The 25,739-nt window shown below is 41.0% G+C and overlaps 1 protein-coding gene across 1 annotated transcript in view; it reads right to left on the bottom strand.

Moving 5' to 3' along the window:
• Positions 1–25,739, bottom strand: part of LOC130081174 (centrosomal protein of 95 kDa-like) — a 239,192-nt gene that overhangs the window by 47,993 nt on the left and 165,460 nt on the right. Inside the window, exons 14-17 of the mRNA XM_056246135.1 lie at positions 14,777–14,861; positions 3,304–3,473; positions 2,847–2,921; positions 2,608–2,760 (exon numbers count right to left, since the gene is read on the bottom strand). Of these exons, the coding sequence (XP_056102110.1) occupies positions 2,608–2,760; positions 2,847–2,921; positions 3,304–3,473; positions 14,777–14,861 (483 nt within the window). The remainder of the gene's footprint in view (positions 1–2,607; positions 2,761–2,846; positions 2,922–3,303; positions 3,474–14,776; positions 14,862–25,739) is intronic.

Here is a 25,739-nt window from a genome sequence, read left to right as displayed (position 1 = left end):
ATACGTGTTTTTGCGTTTTCATGTAGACGAAGACCGAGCATGTGGACGGGATTTTTTTTAAAAACGCTGTAGGAAAAACTCCGGTTATAAAACTTCCCGTGTCCGTGTGGACAAGGCCTTACTGTGTATTATGCAAAACCCAAACCTCTGTGCAACACTGTATTAACAGTGTACTTACATGGTAACTCCTCAGGAACTGTCCACTTAATATAAAGTGTAAAATGGTCATAACTTACTGTGTATTATGCAAAACCCAAACCTCTGTGCAACACTGCATTAACAGTGTACTTACATGGTAACTCCTCGGGAACTGTCCACTTAATATAAAGTGTAATTGTTAGGGTCATTGTTGTGTACCATAGTAAATGCAAAACACAAGGTTACGTAGTGGATAGTAAACTCTGAAATATAAATGTGATAGTTATGCTTTGATAGATTCTGGGATATTACGGCATAGCACTTTTAAAGATTTACTCTTTATTTTAGATTTTTTGATTTGACATTGTGGTGACCTATTTGCCTTTACAGTAAATTACAGTGTTCTGTAAACAATAAACAAGAATAGCCTACACTTTAAAACCTTAAAAATACCTTGTTTAACCATTTTGTAGTATTTAGTTTATTTACCGTGAGACACAAAAAGCGTTTTCTCCAATAAAACACAACATAAATTCACAAAAAACATCAATTGTATTAGCCTGATGTAATCCAAATCTTTAGAATCCATACGTTGTTTGCAAGAAACAGATCCAAATTCAGCCCTTTATGATCTTCATCTCCATTTCTCAGCAGCGACCGCCAACGTCAAATCCCGCGCTCAGGCGCGCTGGTGATGAATTCAAATTCAAAAAATGCGCCTTCAAGAAGCGTTACGACATGTTTTACGGACGTGATGTCAAACGCTCATTGGCTCTCGCCTGCTTCGTCACAGATTGCGCTAGTTTCAGTCGGTGTAGTACATTTGAAATGGAGAAGCGCGCGCGCCTTCACAGAGCGAACCGAAACCGGATTAACATTTTCATGAATTAATAATTTATATTCTGATCTGTACCTCATACACAACTATTATAATACTGCCAGAGAGGACTGCGGCTGCAACGCATCATCATGTGAACGACTTTTGGTACCGGTTTTGACATTTTCGCAATAAACAAACTATTGTGAAATTTATAACGTTACTTGTCTGTCTGTTATGTTTTTATTTTCTTCATAAGTGTAGCCTACGTGGTTTTAAGGAATGGTTATGGGTAGGTTTAGGGGTATGAGTAGGATTAGTGGCTCAAAATATATTTTAATGCTATTGTTAATAAAACTATGAGAGGTTTGGGTTTGCTGAGATGGTCTCTGTTATGACCGTTTTACACTTTATATTAAGTGGACAGTTCCTGAGGAGTTACCATGTAAGTAAGTTACACTGTTAATACAGTGTTGCACAGAGGTTTGGGTTTTGCATAATACACAGTAAGTTATGACCGTTTTACACTTTATATTAAGTGGACAGTTCCTGAGGAGTTACCATGTTAGTACACTGTTAGTACAGTTGCACAGAGGTTTGGGTTTTGCATAATACACAGTAAGTTATGACCATTTTTCACTTTATATTAAGTGGACAGTTCCTGGGGAGTTACCATGTTAGTACACTGTTAGTACAGTTGCACAGAGGTTTGGGTTTTGCATAATACACAGTAAGTTATGACCATTTTACACTTTATATTAAGTGGACAGTTCCTGAGGAGTTACCATGTAAGTACACTGTTAGTACAGTTGCACAGAGGTTTGGGTTTTGCATAATACATGTAAGTTATGACAGTTTAACACATTGTATCAAGTGCAGAGTTCGTGAGGAGTTACCATGTATGTACACTGGTACCACAAGGGAAAACTTTAGCTGTAATTCAACATAAGTCCTGCCGGTCATATAGTAAATACATGGTATACACATAGGAATCATCATGGTTTCAGTGTGTTCTTAACTGGTAACTACAGTATGGAAGACTGCGTGTGGAAGTGGAACAACTTGTGTGAATACATATTGTTGTTACAAAATGCCTGTTACACATGTGTACTTACTGTAGTGGAAAAAGTGTTGTTACCAATCTCCTGTTACACATTTGTACTTACACATACCTTTCTGTGGGTTGTTACATATGTGTAGTTACACAAATATTACAGTTGTAAATACTATGTACCACTGTGTATTTACACTGTAGTTACATACTAAGTACATATCTAGTAACCATGTAAGTTCACAGGTATTAGGGCCACTTAATATAAAGTGGGACCGCTTATTATTTACCAACATACCACAGAAACATGTGAAAAAATAATCTACAAATATTGAAGCAGCAAACTTATGTTACTGCCAAACCTTTTGGACATGACTGTATTATGCAATTTTCTTACATGTGGCATGGACTTTTTTTAAGCTGTCAAACTAAATAAATTTGTTCCTGAAAAAATTATATTTATAAATCATACATAATATAAATAATATTAACATGAGCAGCACGGCTGGATTCTGAGCAGCCTCCTGAGTCGTCGCTGGTGTGTTTTAACAGGTGTGTTTTAGCTAGCATCAGTAATAGTAGGTGTGGATTTGGGACTTACTCGCTCCTCTTGTGTCTTTGCTTGCATCAGTTTGGCACGTAGCTGAACGTGATAGATACTGTAGTATTTTTTAGCACGAGCAAACTGTTGTCGCTGTTCTCTCAGCTTATTCTGAGCAAACTTCTGCTGTTGGATGCTCTCTCTGAACACTCTCTGAAACATAAGATTCAGATTCATTGAGATCTTTTAATTTTGTGAGATCATGTCTTTATGGATCTTTGTTAAGAGTTTGCTCTTACCAGACGACTGTTGTGTTCCTGTTCTTTGCGGATGATCTGCACCAGCATGTCATGTCTTTTCTGAGCTTCTTCCAGCTACAAAAACAAAATAAGTAAACCCATTGCATTCAGTGCTGAAACCTGTGGAGCTGGGCACACTGATCAGAAGTGGTTAGCCAAGACAGTTTAAAATTAACATACGTTAACGCGTTATCTTTTGCCAAAACATTATGCCATTTTAATGTTTCAGAAGGCTTGAAATATAGTGCACAAGTCTGTCTATCTATCTATCTATCTATCTATCTATCTATATTACTTTTAGCCATTTTTATTTTTGATATTATATAGACGGTGTTTTAATTGGCATGCTGACAGTATTCTGATAATTCTAAATGTAAACGGGCCAATAAAACTACTGAATTTAAATTTAGCAGTCTAATGTGCAATAAAAACTGAGTTTGTGTGTTAGATCGCTCACTTGGTTTAAACGTTTGGGTAGTATGTGTCTGCTCTGGTTTTTTGAGGAGTTGAGCTGGTCAATCTGTCTGAGCTGTTGTTTCCACATGCGGGACAGAGTGTGAGGAGAGAGCTGCACCTGCGGAAACTCATCCAGCAGAATGGGAAGAAGATTGTTCTCCTTCACTCTCACTAGGTAAAATGTAAAAAAAAAAATATGAAGCAAATTGTTAAAATGTATTCATATAATAAAGAAAAACTGATAAGCATTAGGAAGGAAGAATTAGTGTATGCTGTTCTGCAGTTCTGTTCATAGTTCTGTGTGTGATCTGGCATACATGTTTACAAGAACACTTTCTGTGTACTATTTTTTGACCTTGTAATGTTTAATCAAAATGACATAACTCAATCTTCTAGTGAAAACTCCATTCTCAAAACTGGTGATGTATGCTGGACTTCTACAAACATTTAGTCCGCTGAAACTCTTCCCCTCCATAGTCGACTGTAAGCATGCATTCATTTTGTGCTGGAATGTGAAGGGTTAAATGAAAGACGTCCATTTTCTCCCGACTAAAATTGTTCCGCCTAAACGCTTTCAGCTCTGTGATCGTGGTCCAGCTATAAAATTATAAATTCATAAGTTATTGTTAAAAATACATTTCCCTATGAATAAAATTAATGGACTTTTTACTTCCAGAACTAGCTGCATCCAAAATTACATACTGTATAGTAAGTTCCACATTTGGATTGAAACGCATGTGACTTAATTCACGTCATGATGTAAATACTATAATTATGAGATGACAACCCTGACATTTAACTCGGAGATGTTCGCATCCTCAGACTAGAAATTATGCATTTCTATGCCATAGTGAATCTGCAGAGGTCATGTGGTACAAGTGAAAAACACAAACCACCAACAGCAGGCCAATATTGCAATGATTATTTTTAATTAATTAAGAGAAGCAGAAATCATTATCACGATTAAAATACGATTAATCATGCAGCCCTAGTGTTCACTAAACAGGACTTGTATAAAAGTGTTTTGCAGTGGCCGGGAGCAGGATTACACCACTAAAGCAAGCTGTTTTGACTTTTAATCATTCACAGGATAGGCTATGAATTGCATTTTAAAATTTTAATTTCAACTAGTAAAAGCTATTATTCTGTAATTGTATTTAAGTTAAATATCACAATAAGCTGCCACTCAAATTTAATTACAGATATCAATATTTTCTTATTATTTGAAATTCCTATTTCACATATCAGAAATAAACATTTTACTACTAAGAAATTATTTTTTGATATCTGTAATTACCTTATCATAGGTTTGGTGCCCTTTTAGGTCCGTGTACTTTTTCCTTATTTAAACCAAAAATGAAATATGGAAGATGTGGTTTCTTCTTTTATTTTATTTTAACACTGCTTAATAGAATTAGCAGATACAAACTAATTTTCCTTATACAAGATTATTATTTTAATAAAAATATTATAAATTATATAAAACTTGTTTTTTAAAATGTATATATGCTAAATTTAATTTCTAGGGTTTTTGCATCAATACACAGACGCTAAAAGCGTATTTTCCTCTGGCGTCAATAGAATGACTCGCATCAAAATGCCTAAAAAGATGACATTGTGGAGTGCAATAAATGAGGAGACAAGAGACGGAGATGCGTCGAGTCAGCTTTACTCTCCACTTCAATAACTCTATAACTGTACAGCGAGTCAGATCAAAACAACCACACAACGTTAACCCGGAACTTCTGTATCTTAACCTCTCCCTTAAAGGTACAGTCCCTCGGTGAACGTCTCTCTTGTGGGTCACCACACAGGCCCCCCCAGAATTCATCCATAAATAACAGGGCCAGACCGAACAGGTACCCCAAATAGAACATAGGACACTATCCACTAGTGCAAAACAGAACAGCCCAGCTCATAACAGTACCTAGAAAAGTCAACGTGTAGGGGGGCGGACCGGGCGGCCATACCGGCTGAGCTTAACAGGAGAGGGGCAAGGGGCGGGGCCGGGGCATGGTTTGAGGCTGCCGCAGGGGGGCGCCCTCGCCGTGGGGGCAGGGCCAGCTGAAGCGGTTCGCCAATATCCACCCTCCCACCAGGACACGGAAGGGCCCATCGTAGGGGGGCCACAGTGGGGTACGGTGGCCATCGTGGCGGATGAAGACATACTTGGCTGACAGTAAATCCTTGGGCACGTAGGACTGGGGGAGGCCATGGTGAGACGTTGGAATGGGAACAAAAGCGTCAGCAATGTTCCAAGACACAGCACGATGGGAGGCAACCGACCACGGGGCCATGGCATCGGGAAGAAATTCCCCCGGGACGCGTGCAGTCGACCAGACCATGGCTCCGAAGACTTGGCCATGGCAAACGTCAGCGGCTTGTGGTCAACGAAAGCTGTGAACCGTCGGCCCTCCAACAGGAAACGGAAATGACGGGTGGCGAGGAAAAGACCCAGGAAAAGACCCCTGTCGAAGGCGCTGTATTTCCTCTCGTTGTCCCGAAGCTTCCTGCTGAAAAAGGCCAGTGGCTGTCAGGCTCCGCCCACCCACTGTTCACACACAGCCCCCACGTCCGTAGTAAGAGCAACTGGGGCGGTCGGAGACGGGTGCGCCAGCAGAGCAGCGTTGGCCAGCGCAGTTTAGGCAACATCAAAAGCACCATTCATCTCCGGGGACCAATCCAACACGTCCGCCGGCCTCCCACCCCGCAAGGCGTTGTACAATGGGCCGCATGGGGGAGGAAACGGTTGTAGAAGTTCACCATGCCCAGGAACTCCTGCAGGGACTTCACAATGCGTGGGCGTGGGAACTTGGCGACGGCGTCCACCTTGGACGGGAGGGGGACGGCCCCCTGCGGGGTGATGTGGTGGCCAAGGAAAGTGATGGACGACCGGCCAAACTCACACTTGGCCGGGTTGATGATGAGACCATGCTCACTGAGCCAGCCGAACAGCTGCCGGAGATGCATCAGGTGTTCGTCTGAGGACGTGCTAGCCAGGAGAATGTCGTCCAAGTAAACAAACAGGAATGGCATTTCCCTCAGCACAGAGTCCATGAGGGGTTGAAACGTCTGTGCTGCACCCTTGAGGCTGAAAGGCATCCGTAGGAAATCGAAAAGGCCAAAGGGTGTGATGACTGCTGTCTTGGGGACATCCTGCGGGTGGACAGGCACCTGGTGGTAACCACGCACCAGGTCCACCGAGAAAATTGTGGCGCCGGCTAGGTGGGCGGAGAAGTCCTGTATGTGTGGCACAGGGTACCGGTCGGGGGTGGTGGCGTTGTTCAGGTGACGGAAATCACCACAGGGACGCCAACCGCCATCAGCCTTGGTCACCATGTGCAGGGGGGAAGCCCACGGGCTGTTGGAGCTACGCACGATGCCGAGGTGCTCCATGGTGGCGAACTCCTCCCTGGCGATCGCAAGCTTGGCAGAGTCGAGACGCCGAGCTCGTGCATAGACTGGGGGGCCAACCGTGGTGATGTAGTGCTCCACGCCATGCTTAGCCACCGCCGATGAAAACGTGGGCGTGGTTATGTCAGGGAACTCAGCAAGTAGGCGTTGATACAGGTCCCCGGTGGCAAGCGTGTTTGACAGACAAAGCGCCCCCATCCCTCCCAGCGTGCAGGGGTACGAGGCAAAAGAGAGGGCGTCGATCAGGTGGCGGTTTGTAACATCCACCAACAGTCTGTAAGCGCAGAGGAAATCCGCCCCCAGGAGCGACGTAGACACGGCGGCCATGACGAAGTCCCAGCCGAAACGCCGCCTGCCGAAACACACTTCCACATACCTTGTGCCATAGGTACGAATGGGTGTGCCGTTGGCGGCGTCCATCGGGGGGCCATGCCCGCCAGCCATGGTGTCCACTGGCTTCGCCGGCAGGATGCTGCGCTGAGCCCCAGAATCGACCAGCAGTCGCCGGCCGGACAAGGTGTCCATGATGAATAACAGCTTGCAGTTACGGCCAGCACCCGTTGCTGCTAGTGAGTGCCGGCCCTGGCTTTTCCCTGGGCTCCAAAACTGCAAGGCTGGCGACACTGCTTGGCCTTGGCCCCAAACCTGGAATGGTAATAACACCACCCGTCCCCACGCTGTCGGCGGGCCGTCACAGCAGCTGCGGTGTCCGGGTCGTCCTCCGTGGGTGGAAAAGGGGCAGACGTGCGCCGGGGGGTTGGGGGGAATCCTGTCTGCCTCCACAGCCAGCGCTCGGTAGTCTCTGGAGGAAGGGAGGGGGAAGCTAGCCAGTGCGGTGCGCACGGGTGCTGGAAGCTGCCGCAGGAAAATGTGGGCGAAGAGGAACGAGGGATCCACCGCGCCCAGCACCGCTAGCATCCTCTCCATTAACTCGGATGGCTTGCTGTCGCCAAGGCCGTTAAGGGACAGCAGGCGATCTGCCTTCTCCAGGTCCGACAGTTCAAAGAGGTTCAACAGGAATGTTTTGAGTGCGTCGTACTTGCCGTCAGCCGGAGGAGCCTCTAACAGCGCCATAGCCCTGGCTGTCGTCGAAGGCATCTAAGGCCGCTACCATGTGGAAATACTTTGTAACGTCCTGTGTTATTCCTCTCAGCTGGAACTGGGCCTCGATGTGTTGAAACCACGGCCATGGATTGTGCTGCCAAAAGTCCGTTAACTTGATGATGGCTGCGTAGATAGCGCCGACATTAGCCGCGCTGCTAGTGGCGTCCGGCGCCACAGCAGCATTTTCGCCACCGCCGTTGTGTGACATAATTCAGCCGTATCCAACTCACGACGGGGTCACCAATGTGGAGTGCAATAAATGAGGAAACAAGAGACGGAGATCAGTCGAGTCAGCTTTACTCTCCACTTCAATAATCCTATAACTGTACAGCGAGTCAGATCAAAACAACAGATTTTTAACATTTATATTTCAACCTAAACATTACCATTTCTAAACCCAGCCTCTTGTTTAGCGCTCCAACACATTATCGAGCTTGTGGTCTTGATACCGTCCCTTTGCTTTTCACTCTGTTTTATATGAATAATGGCTAAAAATACTAAATTAAATTATTCTGGCTGTTAGGTATTTCATATTGTTTTATTTCGAAAAATTATAAAGGTTTAGGAGTCGCTTCATAGACTATAGGCTATGCTAGATGAAGCCGGCAGTTCAAATTGAAAATACCCCAACATATGTCATGATGATAAACTTATACCCCAAATATAATTTTAATGAAAACAAAATACCCATGCCCTTTGCCTCAGTGGAGGTTTGACATGAAATGTTTCTCAATTCTCATTGAAAGCAATGCATTACGACGTGTACTGGGACATTTTAAAACGCTTTACGTAGCTTAAATGCACTAAAACAACAACCAGGGATAACCATCTACTGCTAAGACAATGGCACCGTAAACAAAGTGGAAAGACAATACTATTTTGTTAAGAGTTTTCTCCCCCATGGAAAGCCGTTATAAAGAAAATGCTTAATGTGTCTGCATCTGCATGTCTGTTTGATATGCTTTATTCACAAGGTGTATATTGAATCTTTTAATATCACTGTCTTAATGCAATAAGCGTTAAGCGTTTTCTTTATAATGTTTTCTATTGGAAAACGCTTAACGCTGCCACACAGAATGCTGCAGCAATAGTGGTCTTTAACAAGACGAAGAGAGCGCACGTCACACCTATATCCTCGTAAACTTGCACTGGTTGCCAATTGCCGCTCGCATCAAATTCAAGGCATTGATGTTTGCCTACAGAACAACCACTGGCTCTCCAGCCCTAAACTCATTACTTAAAAACTGCTGAAGATGCATCTTTTTCTATTCTATTCCATTCTATTCTATTCTGCCTATTAAAAAAAAAGAAAAGAAAAAAACTTGCACTTTGCTAGACTAACTGGGACTTGACAGCGCTTAAGGCCCATTCACACCAAGAATGATAACTATAAAGATAACTATAAAGATAACAATATTAGCGTCCACACCAGCGGATGATATCGTTCTGTTTATTCTAAGCACGTGCTTGTCTGCCGCTTTAAATGCTCAAGCTCGTTACAGCAGGATAGATTCTGATTGTCAATGTTTTTATCGTTCATCAGCTGGATAAAATCGTTCTGAAAGTGATTCCAACGATATCGTTTCTCAGTGCCATTATTGTTATATCCTTGGTGTGAACAGGCCGTTCGACTATGAGGTGCCCCTAGGGACATTATTCAGAATTACCTTACATGTACTTTTCCTCTCACATACACATATGAAACCAAATTCATTCACATACTATAATGAAATGCTCACACACATACAAGTGAAATGCTTTGACAACCACAACTGAAACGCTCTCATACATACAACTGAAAATATTACGCTCACACACACAACTGAAACGCTCACACACACACAACTGAAATGCTCTCATACATACAACTGAAAATATTATGCTCACACACATAACTGAAACACTCACACACACACAACTGAAATGCTCACACACATACAAGTGAAATGCTTTTACAAACACAACTGAAACGCTCTCATACATACAACTGAAAATATTACGCTCACACACACAACTGAAATGCTCACACACATACAAGTGAAATGCTTTTACAAACACAACTGAAACGCTCTCATACATACAACTGAAAATATTACGCTCACACACATACAAGTGAAATGCTTTTACAAACACAACTGAAACGCTCTCACTCACACAACTGAAAATCATTTCAGTATGTTATATGCAAGCATTTCAGTATGTTGTATGCAAGCATTTCAGTATGTTGTATGCAAGCATTTCAGTTGAAACGGAAGCACATTTCAGTTGAAACGGAAGGTGGTTAGAGTCCCCGCCCACTCCAGCAGGGTTGCCAGATGCCAAGGTTTTCCATCACAAAACCTCGCCAAAAACTGAGAATGCACAAAAAAACGCCCAAATTTGTTTTGGCTTGTTTCTCGTTTAAACACAGTGAAATCATTAACAAGCTTTAAAATTACCCATGGTCCGTGTACTTTTGCGTCCATTCGTTTTTCCCTTTTTAACCCGTAATTGAAAAACGAAAAATGGTTGTTGTAGGCCCTATTTTTAAAACGCAAAGTTGAACACCAAAATTTGAGTTTGAACTGTATACACCAAATGCTACACAAAAAAATAAATGTTGAAGTATTTTCCGATTTTTGTATGTGACTTTTTGCCCCTTTATTAAACATTTAAAATATTCACAAATTAAAATGCAAAAAATTGATTTTACTGGTTTTCTAACTAAGGCCAAACCAGGAAATGAAATTTTTCCCGCAGTGCTGAATGAAAAGAGCCATAGCCTACTCTCAAACCATACAGAGAGGTGATTTAGGCTATAGGTGATTTATAATCTGAAAAAATAACGAGGCTATACCTCCATCTCCGCTGTAAGGATGGGCCTTTAGAGAGAAATTCATATGGATTACATTATCAGACGGTATTTGCTTTCGATTCGAATTGGTTCTTTAAAAGTGGACATTTCAAGCTTTAGCCTACATAGGCTATATTTTGTTTCAGTTCATTTTTGAGACGCGATCCAGTTCACGGAGACCATGAAAGCTCGCCTGATTGTTTTATTTTATTTTACAAAAGCACAACATTTTCTTGTTATTGTGAGTTTACACAAATAAAAGTAGTTGCGAATGATGTATTATTATTTTCTGTATGACCAGAAATTATAGAGTATTTTAAGTTGTTTCCACTGCTGATAGGAAAACGCAAGTGTTCGCGCCTCCGTGCCATGCAGTGCGCGCTCCACACTCGCACAAACCCTTGGATAAGCGTCACAATCTTGTGTTTATTTGTAATAATCTTAGCCCTGTATTATTATTGTCTAACCTGTATTATGACTGACATTTGATAATTGGTAATTTCTTGAATTTTCTAAAAAACAACATTTACTTGTATCTTTAAAGTCATTTTTTTGGGGGGGGGAGGAAAAAGCTCAGTATAATATAATAATAATAATAAAAAAAAGACTTCACATATAAAAAATAAACAAAACATAAACATTTCAAAAACTGTAAAATGTTAGGTTATATAAAAAATAAAACATTAATAAATTATTTTATGATAAACATAATTACTGTCTTAAGTGAACTCATTTATAGTTATAACCGCAAATAATAATTGCCATTATTATTATTATTATTATTATCCTACATTTAGGCTAGAAGACGGTTTTATCCAAAAAAGGAACAAAGCATTCGTCAAATGTCAGTCATAATACAGGTTAGACAATAATAATACAGGGCTAAGATTATTACAAATAAACACAAGATTGTGACGCTTATCCAAGGGTTTGTGCAAGTGTGGAGCATGGCACGGAGGCGCGAACACTTGCGTTTTCCTATCAGCAGTGGAAACAACTTAAAATACTCTATAATTTCTGGTCATACAGAAAATAATAATACATCATTCGCAACTACTTTTATTTGTGTAAACTCACAATAACAAGAAAACGTTGTGCTTTTGTAAAATAAAATAAAACAATCAGGCGAGCTTTCATGGTCTCCGTGAACTGGATCGCGTCTCAAAAATGAACTGAAACAAAATATAGCCTAAAGCTTGAAATGTCCACTTTTAAAGAACCAATTCGAATCGAAAGCAAATACCGTCTGATAATGTAATCCATATGAATTTCTCTCTAAAGGCCCATCCTTACAGCGGAGATGGAGGTATAGCCTCGTTATTTTTTCAGATTATAAATCACCTATAGCCTAAATCACCTCTCTGTATGGTTTGAGAGTAGGCTATGGCTCTTTTCATTCAGCATTTTAATTTGTGAATATTTTAAATGTTTAATAAAGGGGCAAAAAGTCACATACAAAAAATAGGAAAATACTTCAACATTTATTTTTTTGTGTAGCATTTGGTGTATACAGTTCAAACTCAAATTTTGGTGTTCAACTTTGCGTTTTAAAAATAGGGCCTACAACAACCATTTTTCGTTTTTCAATTACGGGTTAAAAAGGGAAAAACGAATGGACGCAAAAGTACACGGACCATGGGTAATTTTAAAGCTTGTTAATGATTTCACTGTGTTTAAACGAGAAACAAGCCAAAACAAATTTGGGCGTTTTTTTGTGCATTCTCTCAGTTTTTGGCGAGGTTTTGTGATGGAAAACCTTGGCATCTGGCAACCCTGCTGGAGTGGGCGGGGACTCTAACCACCTTCCGTTTCAACTGAAATGTGCTTCCGTTTCAACTGAAATGCTTGCATACAACATACTGAAATGCTTGCATACAACATACTGAAATGCTTGCATACAACATACTGAAATGCTTGCATATAACATACTGAAATGATTTTCAGTTGTGTGAGTGAGAGCGTTTCAGTTGTGTTTGTAAAAGCATTTCACTTGTATGTGTGTGAGCATTTCACTTGTGTGTGTGAGAGCATTTCACTTGTATGTGTGTGAGCATTTCAGTTGTGTGTGTGTGAGCGTTTCAGTTGTGTGTGTGTGTGAGCGTAATATTTTCAGTTGTATGTATGTGAGCGTTTCAGTTGTGTTTGTAAAAGCATTTCACTTGTATGTGTGTGAGCATTTCAGTTGTGTGTGTGAGCGTAATATTTTCAGTTGTATGTATGAGAGCGTTTCAGTTGTGTTTGTAAAAGCATTTCACTTGTATGTGTGTGAGCATTTCAGTTGTGTGTGTGAGCGTAATATTTTCAGTTGTATGAATGAGAGTTCATTCATGAACTCCCCCCCCCCCCCCCCCCCGATTTTTTTTATTTTTTATAAAACACCATATACTTTTACCCAAAATGAATAATAAAAACACGTTTAAATGGGTACATTTTCTATAAATGTCTTCATTTTCTTTTCTGACATAGCCTACTGCAGTTCTTGTTAAAACACACTAGACATGCATAATCTGTGCATTTTGGGCACTTTTTGTGTGAAATCATATTTATTTTTTGTCCATCAAAAGTGTGCTTTCACTTTTAAGCATGAGCAGCACAGCAAAAATAGACTCGGATCTGACCCATTATCTGTTCACCGATGATGACAGTGATGCATTTCAGCCGGCTTTTTATTTCTCATCTCCATAAATAGTAGTACTGCTAAAGCTAATCCAAGGGCTAGAAATCAATGAATTCTTTGCTAATACTTCCTCGTCATCATGGAGAGCGCAGTTCGCACCGCTTTCTCCTTTCCACAAGCGTTTTTTCTCCTGTGGCGTCTGTCGTTGCTATGCAACAATGAACTTAGGCGCGCCTGTAAAAACGAGCGCGCCGCGTCGCTATTATGAGCTAATATCCAAAATATTTCCATATGTGGCTCTTTCCTCCTTTCTTATCAACAAGTGGATTTACAGCATACAGCCACCACAGCAGCAGCACCCCCGGTCGCCATGTCTCAGCGCTTTTATGAAGAGGACGCAACTGCACGCGCTTTAGGCATGCACGCGCATCCCGGGTTTGAGAAAACCTGGTACCGTGGCGTGACGTTTAAAAAGAAATTTGTACCGACTTGGTACCGAAGTGCCGGGTCTTTGACAACACTCATAAACGTTGGCTGCGCTGTTTCTTACCTTGCTCAACGTTGACTTTACTAACGTTAGTTCCAGCTTCACCGTCACCACCTTTTTAAAAATATTTGTTTAGGGCATCTCGAAGGCCTCTATTTTCTTCTTCTCTTTTCTTTTCTGAGCACCGGACTTGTGCTGACATTTTGAGCGTAACGCTAGCCTACTGAACTTCAAATCAAATGACAACATCATATTTCGATCAGTGGCCAAACCATTTTTGTTTGGGGGGCGGGGGGGTTCTTGACCACTATTTCAAGGACAATTAGGAAGAAAACGAATAAAAAGCTTTTATGTAACTCAAATATTAGATATTTTTTCAACAAATATGCCTATTTTTTTTTTTTTTTTACAATTATTCCATAATTTAATGAGGGTTCTGGGCCCCCCTCCCTACCCTGGGCCCGGGACAACAGACCCGTTTGTCCCCCCCTGTCGGCGGGCCTGTGTATGAGAGCGTTTCAGTTGTGTTTGTAAAAGCATTTCACTTGTATGTGTGTGAGCATTTCAGTTGTGTGTGTGTGAGTGTTTCAGTTATGTGTGTGAGCATAATATTTTCAGTTGTATGTATGAGAGCATTTCAGTTGTGTGTGTGAGCGTAATATTTTCAGTTGTATGTATGAGAGCGTTTCAGTTGTGGTTGTCAAAGCATTTCTCTTGTATGTGTGTGAGCATTTCATTATAGTATGTGAATGAATTTGGTTTCATATGTGTATGTGAGAGGAAAAGTACATGTATATGCAAGGTAATTCTGAATAATGTCCCTAGGGGCACCTCATATTAGACCAACATACTGTTGCCCTCTTGTTGGTTTGATTGCTTCTATTGTTCTAATTTGTAGGTCGCTTTGGATAAAGATTAGCCAGATAATGGCAGTTTGTGTGTGTGTGTGTGTGTGTGTGTGTGTGTGTGTGTGTGTGTGTGTGTGTGTGTGTGTGTGCTCTCACTGGTTGATGTCTTACAGGAATGGGTCTCTCTTCTGGCTGTCTGTTGGAGTCTGGTTCGGGAAGATCGAGAGCAAGATGACTTGATGCAGGATCTGGGGATCTGGGAATAGATTCATATAAGAAAAATGCATTCATGAAAGAGAAATGCATTCTGATACACAATACAAAATGAAAAAGCATGCTATCAAAACAATTCAAGAAGAAGAGAGTATAAAATAAAAACAGTTACAAAGTAATCAAATAAAAGTGACCCTAAAAAAGTGAGTTTTAATGGAAAAATTAAAAACACAACACTTTACAATAAGATTCCATTAGTTAACATTAGTTAATGCATTAGTTAACATGAACTAACCATGAACAACATCTCTGTTCAGCATTAGTTAATATTTGTTAACGTTAACTCACACATGTACTAATGCATCAATTCACATTAACAGCACAGTTAGTTAACATTAGTTAATGCATTAGTTAACATGAACTAACCATGAACAACACCTCTGTTCAGCATTAGTTAATATTTGTTAACGTTAACTCACACATGTACTAATGCATCAATTCACATTAACAGCACGGTTAGTTAACATTAGTTAATAACATGAACAAACCATGAACAATGCCTGTAAATAGCTTTACTGTTTTGTAAAGTTAACTTACTGTACTTACATTAGTTTACGTAGCAGTTGACACACACTAAGTATGAACATTTCTAACTCACCATGTTACCCTAAATGTAAAAATACTGTTGTGTACCTTATCAACACTCTTTCATATATATAAGGCATTGATTTGTTGGTAAACATAATGCTACAGCGGAACAATATGTTGTTCAATGTTTCTAAGATTATTTTTTTAACAGTATTCTGGACATGAGGATAAATATGTTAAATTAGCATCAAATATCACTCTCAAATTGAGTATTGTTTGGAACTCCAGAATAGAGCCATCCACATTTAAGGTAAAAGACTCGGCTTTCTGTAGGCTGGTGGAGTGAGCCAATGATCATAACCTCAGGCTGCTCACTGTTAAAACAAAGAAAATTGATACATCCATTTTATTCCTCATAAATACCTTGATATAAAGGCCACAGCCACATTATCAGATATCAGATTTTAAATATATGCACAAATCTGAATGTTCTGAATAAAAATGAAAGTTAAGACTGAGTGACCTTAAAAGCATACAATTGATATATTATCGAAATATCTAAAATGTTCATAACGACCGCTTATTTAACAAAATGCAAGTAAAATGACCAGGGTTACATTTTAGACACACACTCTGAAGGGATAGAAAAGTCCTCAGGACTTGGTACCGCATTACTCGCAAGACGTAACTTGCATTGGTCATCGACAAGGCCGAAGTCCACCATTCTCCAATTCTCGAAGCTCTCTCGGGTAAAATGTTTGCGGCACTTGCGTCCCATGATGGTCTCTCTCCTTTACTACGCGATATCACAGTTTGACATGTCTGTGGAAAGATCCACGTGGTGTCATGAATAATTAAGAGACCGTGTCTTCTCATAGGATATAAAAACTCAGTCTCATTAATAATTATGAGAGACCGATGAGTCATCAACGCACTACACTGTGCACTGCCACGTCACAGCCTGCGATGAAGATTTTAAACCCGGAAGACGAAAATAGCTGGAAAAAACTAAAATTTAACCATTTTCGCCCTACTATTAAATCTAACAGATGCTAACATTGTCTTCAATGTTGTTCAACACACATACCTCTGTTAAAATCTCAGAAAATTTGGTTTAGGGTTTCATGACCCTTTAAGCCTGAAGTGTACCGCCGGCAGTACAGCCACCCCAGCGGAAAAAGTCAATCAAATTACTAGGCAACCACTGAATGGAATAACACAAAATGGGTATAATTTTAAAGCTTAGACACTCAGCTTTTTAATGCATATAACCATTTTGATGAACTCTTAACAAATGCTGAGTCGTCCCTCTAAACCGGTGTACACCGTCCGCTGGCGCCGCCTAGCTACGAAAAAAAAAAATCATATTAGGGCTTACCCCTAATAGTCGACTAACCGTTAGTCGACTAGAAGAGGCTTGGTCGACCAAGATTGTATTAGTCGGTTAGTCGCAGAAAAAAAAAAAACTCCACAGGAAGTGGAAGAAAATCATGCAGGCTGTGACGGACAGATCGTTAACGGCAGGAAATCCAAACATTCGCCTATCATTCATCTGCCTCAAATATGGCTTATCACTTGAAACATGCAAGTAGTAACAACTTTACAAGTCCGCTCGCTCTAATGTTAACCTAGATAAATGTGCGTTATTATTAGGCCCATATCTGTGTTTGTGTGGAGAGTGCGCTTACTGCTTAAACTTAACTTAAAATACTCCGTCGTTTTTGGTCATACAGATAAGAGTAAATGTTATGTACGCCGCGCTATGTAATTTTGTTTCTTGCGTATGTTGCTGCATATGCGTGTGTGTCCGTGTACTTTGTTTGTTTCAGGTGTGAAACTCGATTGGAGACTCCGCCTGTCAATCTGCTGACATCTAGAATCGCGCCACCAATCGCCTGTCGCCGTGCAGTTTATGAATGTCTCTAACTTCAGTGGTGACAGTCAAGATAGACTCTGGGTTGGGAAAGAGTATGCACACTCTGTGAAGATGGTTTTCTCGTTCGAGAGACCAGTCTGAGAGACTGATTGATGTCTGGGGTTCGCTGCTTTTATGATCTGGCAGTTAGATGAGTTCTCTTTTGTTTGCTTGTGCTCGAATGTGTTTATGCTCTTGATACATGCTTGATGTGCACTGCTAAATGTTTGTTGCTCTCATGAAATCTTCATCTCAGTTCACCGTCCAACACTGTGTAGACTGGCGGGAAAAGTTGTGAGTCAGGTAAGCAGGTTGCGACCTACATTTGCACACGTAGTTTTCTATGAAATGTATTAGACGCACTAGTGTTAGGAGTGGTGCTAATTATGTACGTTTTTGTTTGTTTAGTTAGTATAGTTTAGTTATAGCATCTCATACGCTGAAGCTGTTTCTTTCTACATCTTTTGTTGATAGTTAGTTTAGTTCTTTAACTTTAGTTAAATGGGCTTTTGTTATATTCAGTTTTTGATTCAAAAACTTCAAAATATTTGATTTTGAAGCACCACTCTCTTGCTCCTTCCTCTCCACCAGATTGTCTGTTGATCTGCTTATTCTTGCTATGTTGTACAAGTAAGGGTTAATGCCCGACGAGGTGCCCATTGTCAGGTACAAACAATAACTTGGTTTCCCTGGTTACGCCTGACGGTTTATTTAGCAACCGGAGATATTTATAGTCCGCTCAGCTCGTAGAACCCTTCAGTTTAGCTAACTTACGAGCCAGAAAGTTAACGTATTTTTTTTTCATGTAAGTTAGGCTTGTCTAGCCATGGGCATTACACTTTCGTTTTTTTTTTTACCTATAATTAACCCTCTGGGGTCTGAGGTGTTTTTGGGGCCCTTGAGATGTTTTGACATGCCCTGACATTTGTGGTTATTTCAGCTACTTAAATCATACCATTTGCCAACATATAAATTTGCTGTAAACTCTGCACAAACTCTGCTACATTAATATGTGAGCAAAATGGATGTACATGTTTGCATTTTATAGAAAAAAAATATTATGCGTGGTTAGTACGTTTTGGGAAAAAAAATGTCACCGCAATAAGGCCATTTAACACATACTGAATAGTTGTCCACAAGACTTTTGAGTTACTATTCTTGTAGGCTAGAATTTTTACTTCAAAATGAAGTGAAAATCATTCTGACCACTCTTTCACAAACAACAATATAACTATTTAAATTTCTTACGTCAGTTTTTGGTCAGCACTGCTGTATGCGTGGGAGTGTGAATGGCCATGAATATTAATGTGATTTACACCTGGGTGGGAAGACTAAAGACACTCCCCCAATGGCCCATCAAGGTGCTGTGAGGCAGCCTGAACTAAGAATGATTCACTGATGAATAAAAAGTTAAAAAGAACAGCATTTATTCAAAATAGAAATCTTTCCTAAGAACGTAAAGACTTAAAGTCATTCCTATCACTTAACACATCCTTTCAAAAAAACAAACATAAATAGACCAAACTTGTTTTGTTTTTTTATAAAAAAAAAATGTATTCAAAGAATCCTAAAAAAAACTATTACAGGTTAAAAAAAATAAGCAGCACAACTGTTTCCAACATTGATTTAAAAAAAAATCATATCAGAATGATTTCTGAAGGCTGATGGTTAGTGGTACATCTCACTGATGCTGACATCTGTCCATTTATATTTGCAGCCTTTTGCAGTTGCCTTGGCAGCCTGGGTAATAGACTAACCAAAACTGAACATTTATATATAAAAAATATATTGTATTTAGACGGTATCACATATTTGCATAGGCGTCGATTTCGGTGGGGGCGGTGGGTACGCGTCCCCACCAGATTTCGTCATGAGTCATTTTGTACCCACCACTTTTGGAAACATTGAGGCACGGATGTACCTAATACAAATAAAACATCTCTAGTTAACTAGCAGAGCATTCATTTAGTCCGCTTTTAAATAAGAGATCTAGCGCTAAAATGTTTTGTTTTTGAACTCAAGCTAAGCGCTCGTGTCCGCTGCTATCAGTGTCATGGATACAGTGTTCTCTTGTGGCGGCGTGCGCGCAGTCTTCACTCGGACGCGCTCTTCAATCTATCGCCGTTGCGGCGGACACTATTCATTCCGGTGAAATCACAAAATAAAAGGCACACAACTGCTTGATATAGACTGTAACCACTGATGAACATATTCGGTTTTGATGAGGGGAAAAAAAACTATACAGAGGGCGGATTAGAACCCGTAACCTCTGACACGCTTGGCAAAAGATCTGCCACTAGACCACTGAAGTACTCAAACAAAACTTGCGGATCGATATATTTCACTAAATCATTATAACCTAAGCAGTTATTCAAAAAGTTTACATGAGCGTATAGGTAATATTTCCTATGTCAAAACTAGGCAAAATATAGTCTGAAAATTAATTTGAGCTCTATGATCAGAAAAGGAATTATATAACACTAAACAACTTACTCCGAGCTTGTATCATCGGCGGGGTCAATTCGTTCTTCAAAATGTAGCCGTTCGTCGTGAGTTTCAAATTCCTCTGAGGAAAAGGTGAATTTTCCCCGCTGTCCATAATCCTCTGAAGGAGTAGCGTGCTGCCATCCTCAAAACGCGATGAACTATCAGTGATTCTGATGAAGAAAGTTACTTCGTGTTGTTATGGCATTGATCGGGGGGCGTGCCGCGTGTGCGATGCATAGATCGCCTATTTACCATGTGAAAAGCTCTGGGGGCGTGGCGGCCTCAGCTAATTAAAGATAATGAAGGGAGAACGAAAAAACTGTACCTCTCCTTGGTTTCAAACGGATTACATAAACTGGAATTTTTTTTTTTTAAATAAATTACTTTATTTAAAAGAAGAGAATTTCAGCTTCATAAAGATACATCTCTCGTATCTCTGTGACAAGTATTGACTGAGTTACAGTTAATTTTTCGGACGCGTTTCAGAATGGACTTCACTGACAGAGAGAAGGCAAAACGCGCATCATGTTTATTTTTCTTTATTTGACGAAAAGCACAACACTTTGTTTTTATTGTGAGTATCCACAAAAAAATAGACACTTAATAGGATCGATTGATGTATAACACTTATATGTACGATCAAAATCAACAGAGTATTTTGAGTCTCTTTTGCACTGATAAAGGAAAAAAGCGAACAGATCACGCCGGCGTGATTGCCGACCCCAGAGGGTTAAAACACACAGGTAGGCATAGTATAACGGCTAACTAGATGTTTGTTTTGATACAATAAATTGTAAACGGATACTTTGACTGCCTGTTGCTATGGTTACTCACAGCTGATGTAGCCAGCGCATTTATTTATTAATTTCGAACGGTAAACAGTCAGTTTCACCAGAACTCCTTTACTAGGTGTCCTCTATCACTTTTTAATGGACACCCTGCAGCCAATCAGAATCGAGTATTCACCCAGACCATGGTATAAATTGTAAATATTAATTACTTCATTACTTTATTACTACTTATTATTTTTTTTATGTTGTTTGTCTGTCACCTTTTATGTTGTTTGTCTGTCACTATTCTACTTTGGCTCTCAACGAAGGCGGTCGCATTTTCTTCCCCTCCTCTCCATTACCTCCCCTGCTTTGCTCCTCTCGTCTCGTTTAGTCTACTGTCTTGTACTTTGAGAGACTCTCTCCGCACTGCTCTCCAACTAAGAAATTATGGATTTGATTAACTGGTCTCTCAACGCAATTGACACCATCTTCTCGACGAGAAGCTTGGGTTCGAGGGAACCTGACTGCCCTGCCGGAACGTTCGCAGCTGGCTACATGATGGGTGCGTGGGAGAGGTGGGGGGTCGTGTGTCTGGCGGCTCTTTCCATGGAGGACATTGAAGATATCTACCTATTCAGAACCATGATAACAGGTTTTCTGCTGATTGGATCAGGCATTGGCCTGGTTTATCGAGGAATTAAGAAGTCGGCGACAGCTGTCCAAAGCTCCACAAGGCTGCCCGTCATTATTGAAGCAGTGGGCAGAGCTGTCAGCACTCAGACTGTGACTATGAACCACTATATGGATAACATCATGGAGAAGCTCACAACTTTGCAAAGGCAAATGGATCGTTTCGGAGACCAAAATGGACCAGGAGCTGTGTAAATCGGAATGCGGCTACTCGTCCCAAAACCAAACAATCCCAATCTTATCTGCTTTCGGCCCCCCTCATCCAGCACTGGCCTTGGCCAAGGCCGCTGTTGGAACAACTCCTCCCCCGGAAGAGCACTGCAGTGAGCCGCTCTTGCGTTCCTTCCCCCACTCCCCACAGACACCTGCTGATTGTTGACTCTGTCTGGGACCTGATCAGGGTTGTCTCCATGGCAACTTGCTGTGTATCGCTATGACAATCCTGCGGACTTGAGGCACCTAGATTATGATGCCAGGCGCAGCGACTCTCCAGGCCTACACATACACGAACTCTTACATATATACACATATGCAATCACCCCCCCACCCACCATCCCTCGCCTTCAACGCTTTGTACCACCAGTCTGACAGGCGGGTCTGTGACCAGCGCCGAAAATGGCTGCAGGACCGGATGGCTGCCTGCCTGTGCTGGGTTACCTCCATCCCCCACTCCCCTCCCCTGTTGCAAGTCTTGTGTGTTCATGTTGTAGAGTGTACCGATTATGTGCTAATGTTGCTGAGGTGTTTTTTTACTGTTCCCAAACTGTACTCCTCACAGGAGCATAGTCTGGGGGTTAAAAGGGTTGCCTTTTTTTTCTCCTCACCTCTCCTCATGTTATGCTGTATTTTCTTCCTCAAGGGGGGGGGGGGGGTAACTGGTAACTGTATTTAAATAGGGAAAACGTGGAGGTGTTTGGTCACTTCTCTGCTTGGATCCTAATGAATGAACTGGGCTAAGCTAAGTGCTATCAAAGTTTCGCCGCAAGACAGAGACGAGAGAGGTATGTATCAACTCGTCTTAGTTAAGGGAATAACAGTTTAATATGAAAAAACGGAAAAAATGGAATATCCCTTTAAGGTTTCAGCGTCAGCTAAAGTGAGAGAAGATCGTAGACGAGCAATATTTCGAAGATGAAAGAAAGAGTTTTTGACAAGAGAAGAAATATGAGAGCCAAAAGATAGAGTCGAATAAGACACCAAGGTTGCGAATCAATAATGAAGGCTTAACATGGAATCCACCAATATAAAAGGACTGGTCCATCCTTTTGACTGAGGCAGCAGGGCCGATCACTAATATCTCAGTTTTTTTATCATTTAATTTGAGGAAATTAAGGGACATCCAGTGCTTGATGTCCCTGATACATGGAGTGAGTGAATCAGGCAGGGATGGCCTATCAGAGCTGGTGGTAAGATAAATTTGAATGTCATCAGCATAGCAATGAAATTGAAGTCCATGCCTGCGTATGATGTTACCAAGTGGATGTATGTAGATGATGAACAATAGTGGACCAAGACTGAACCTTGAGGAACACCCTGTGTGAGTGAAGCAGTGGCAGAACTATGACCTTGTATGCTGATATAATACTTTCTGTCGCTGATATAGGAAATGAGCCAGGAAAGAGCTGAACCAGATGCCGATATCAGAAAGCCGAGAAAATAAGTAATTCATGGCAGACTGTGTCAAAAGCAGCGCTTAGATCGAGGAGCATCAAGATGTTTATCAACCCTGAATCCATGGACAAAAGAATGTTGTTAACCACATGCAGAAGAGCAGTTTTCAGTGCTGTGCGATGGGCGAAAACCTGACTGAAAAGGTTCAAAAAGACCATTTACATCCAAATAAAATTTGCGAAGCAACAACCTTTTCAAGGATTTTTCTTAAAAATGTTACATTTTATATTGGTCTGTAATTGTCCATGTTTAGATGGTCAAGTCCTGTTTTTTTAAGAATGGGGGTCACAGCAGCCGTTTTTAATTCTGCTGGGACAATGGCGGAAGCCAAAATACAGTTTATCATATGCGTTATGAAGGGTGCAACCTCGAGGACACACATCTTAAGCAGAAAAGTAGGTGTAGGATCGAGCCGGCAGGATGTGGAATTTGACTTCACAATTAGATCACTTATGGCAACATGAGTAGTCAGAGTAAAAGCAGAGAGAAAGTTTGTTGAGTGAGCTGGACCAGATAACATTAAATTTGAGTCACTTGTATGAGGAGTGTTTTTGGTGATGGATTCAGTGATTGACTTCAATTTGTCTGAAAAGAATTTAGAAAAGCTCCCCAGAGCCTGAAATAACATGTTGAGGTGGATTTGCGAGTTTGTTAAGCATAGCAAAGAGTGATTTGGGCCTGCACGTGGAATTCCTAATGGTAGAGGAGAAAGAAGAGGATCTTGCATCGTTAAGGGCTGTACGGTTCTTGAGCAAATGTTCTTTAAGAGCCAAAGAGTGCACAGTGAGTCTAGTTTTCCTGTATAGTCTTTCTAGGCGGCGACCCTCAGTTTTCATCATTCGAAGTTCAGGAGTGAACCAGGGTGAGGTACGAGTAGATGGAACCAGTCTAGTTTTAACAGGAGCATGCATCTCAAGTGTTTGTGACAAAGCATTATTGTAGATACAGCAGATTTCTGACAGACAGTTAGAAAGTAGACATTCTGACAAGGTAGAAGCCCTTATTGAAACAGAGAAAGAAGTTGGATTCACAGAATTGATTTTACGATAAGTCCGCATTTTCTTCAGAGGTGATATAAACTTCAGTTGTAGTTTTCCAATATCTATGAGTTTGTGATCTGAAAATGCAAAATCAGAGCCACTAACAAGAATATTGTTCAAGCCAGATGGACATATGAGATCCAGTATATGACCTCTGGAGTGAGTGGGAAAAGTTACATGTTGAGTCAAGTTGAAACAGTACAGCACAGACATCAGCATTGTGCAGTGTTTTCATGTATATTAAAATCACCAAGCAAACTAACAGATGAATGACTACCACAGACAAGAGTAAGTAACTAATATCAGAGAAAAAGTCAGAGGGACATTTTGGAGGTCGGTAAATTAAGATTACAGCCAGTGACGTTTGGCCAGTCATTTTCAGCGCTAGGTATTCAAATGTTGTAACATCATGAAACTCGATCTTGGATATTTTAATAGTCTCACGGCAAACTACAGCCAGCCCTCCACCTCTACGATGAAGACGAGGTTGAGAAAAAAAAGATGTACCCAGGTGGCGTTAAGAGGTTCAAGCTAAAGAGGTCATTAGGCACCTGCCAGGTTTCCGTCAAAAGTAGCATGTCCAGGTTAGTATCAATGATTATGTCATTCAATACTGATGCTTTATCAGTTAGAGAGCGAGTGTTCAGCAGCGCACATCGCAAGTCTGGAGATGCACATCTGCAGATTCCAAGGTCAGGATCAAGACGCAGCGATCTTAAATTTCAAAAGTTGATAGGCCTAAGTCGTTTTTCCAGCTGTGTTGTATCCGAAACACGGGTGTCGGTACAGACAACCGGAATATTAATGGAAGTTGAGTAGTGATAATTCCAAAGTTTCTTCCGCGATCGGTGTATGTAACGAGGTCGGCTTAAAACCCCAAGTTGTTCACACCATTTATAAGTGTCGGGAGCCAAGCGGAGAGATTCTTTTAATGTTCTGAGGTGAGCAGCAGAAAATTGCAAAGCCATCTTGGGAAAAGTACTTTGAGTACTTTGAAAAGTACTTTGATCGCACTTCCGGGTGAGTGAACGCTGGCGTGTCTTGCTCCTGATGCTCACCGAACGAACGCTTGTTTTGAATTTTACTATATGCTAAGTCTATGTCTGGCAATATCCGACTTAACCTGCTGCTGATTGCTGAATGTTTGCTTTGAATTAGTACTATTTGTTAAGTCTATGTCTGGCAACATTTATGACTTACCCTGCTGCTAACTGCTTCCACGTCAACTGTATGCTACCACCTGCTGTCGGAGCCTCCCATCCTGCACCATCACCGAGGCGGCAATATGTGGACGTTCAAAATGCTACTTTGGATTATACTGCTTGTCACCATCATAACAGCCATCCCACGGCTGTCTTACTCGGCAGCAGAACTCCACCGGCTTCGATTACGTTCAGCGGCCTCGTCCTGCATCTTCAGCCAACATGATATTCTTCGCCGACCAAAATACATCCACCGTGGATCCCGCAGGAACTTCTCATACAATAACTCTAATTCCATCAGCTCATTTTGGTCTACTGGTCATCGCAAACCACACAGCACAGAGAGAAAGGTTGACCATAGTGTTCTAGCTCCTCTTTTAGCTGACCCCGCTGTTTCATTTAAAGGATTAAAATGTTCACTTTTTAATGTCCGATCTCTCTCCAATAAAGGACTTTTAATCGCGGACATTATTGTGGATTCAAAACTCGACTTTTTGTGTCTTACTGAGACTTGGCAACAGCCTGAGGATTACTTCCACCTCAACCATGCATTAT

This window comes from Rhinichthys klamathensis, unplaced genomic scaffold (genome assembly GCF_029890125.1).
Source record: "Rhinichthys klamathensis goyatoka isolate OS25496 unplaced genomic scaffold, OSU_Roscu_1.1 h1tg000036l_1, whole genome shotgun sequence".
NCBI lineage: Eukaryota > Metazoa > Chordata > Actinopteri > Cypriniformes > Leuciscidae > Rhinichthys > Rhinichthys klamathensis.
Note: the sequence above shows the minus strand (reverse complement) of the source record. Positions and strands in the feature narration are given on the sequence as shown.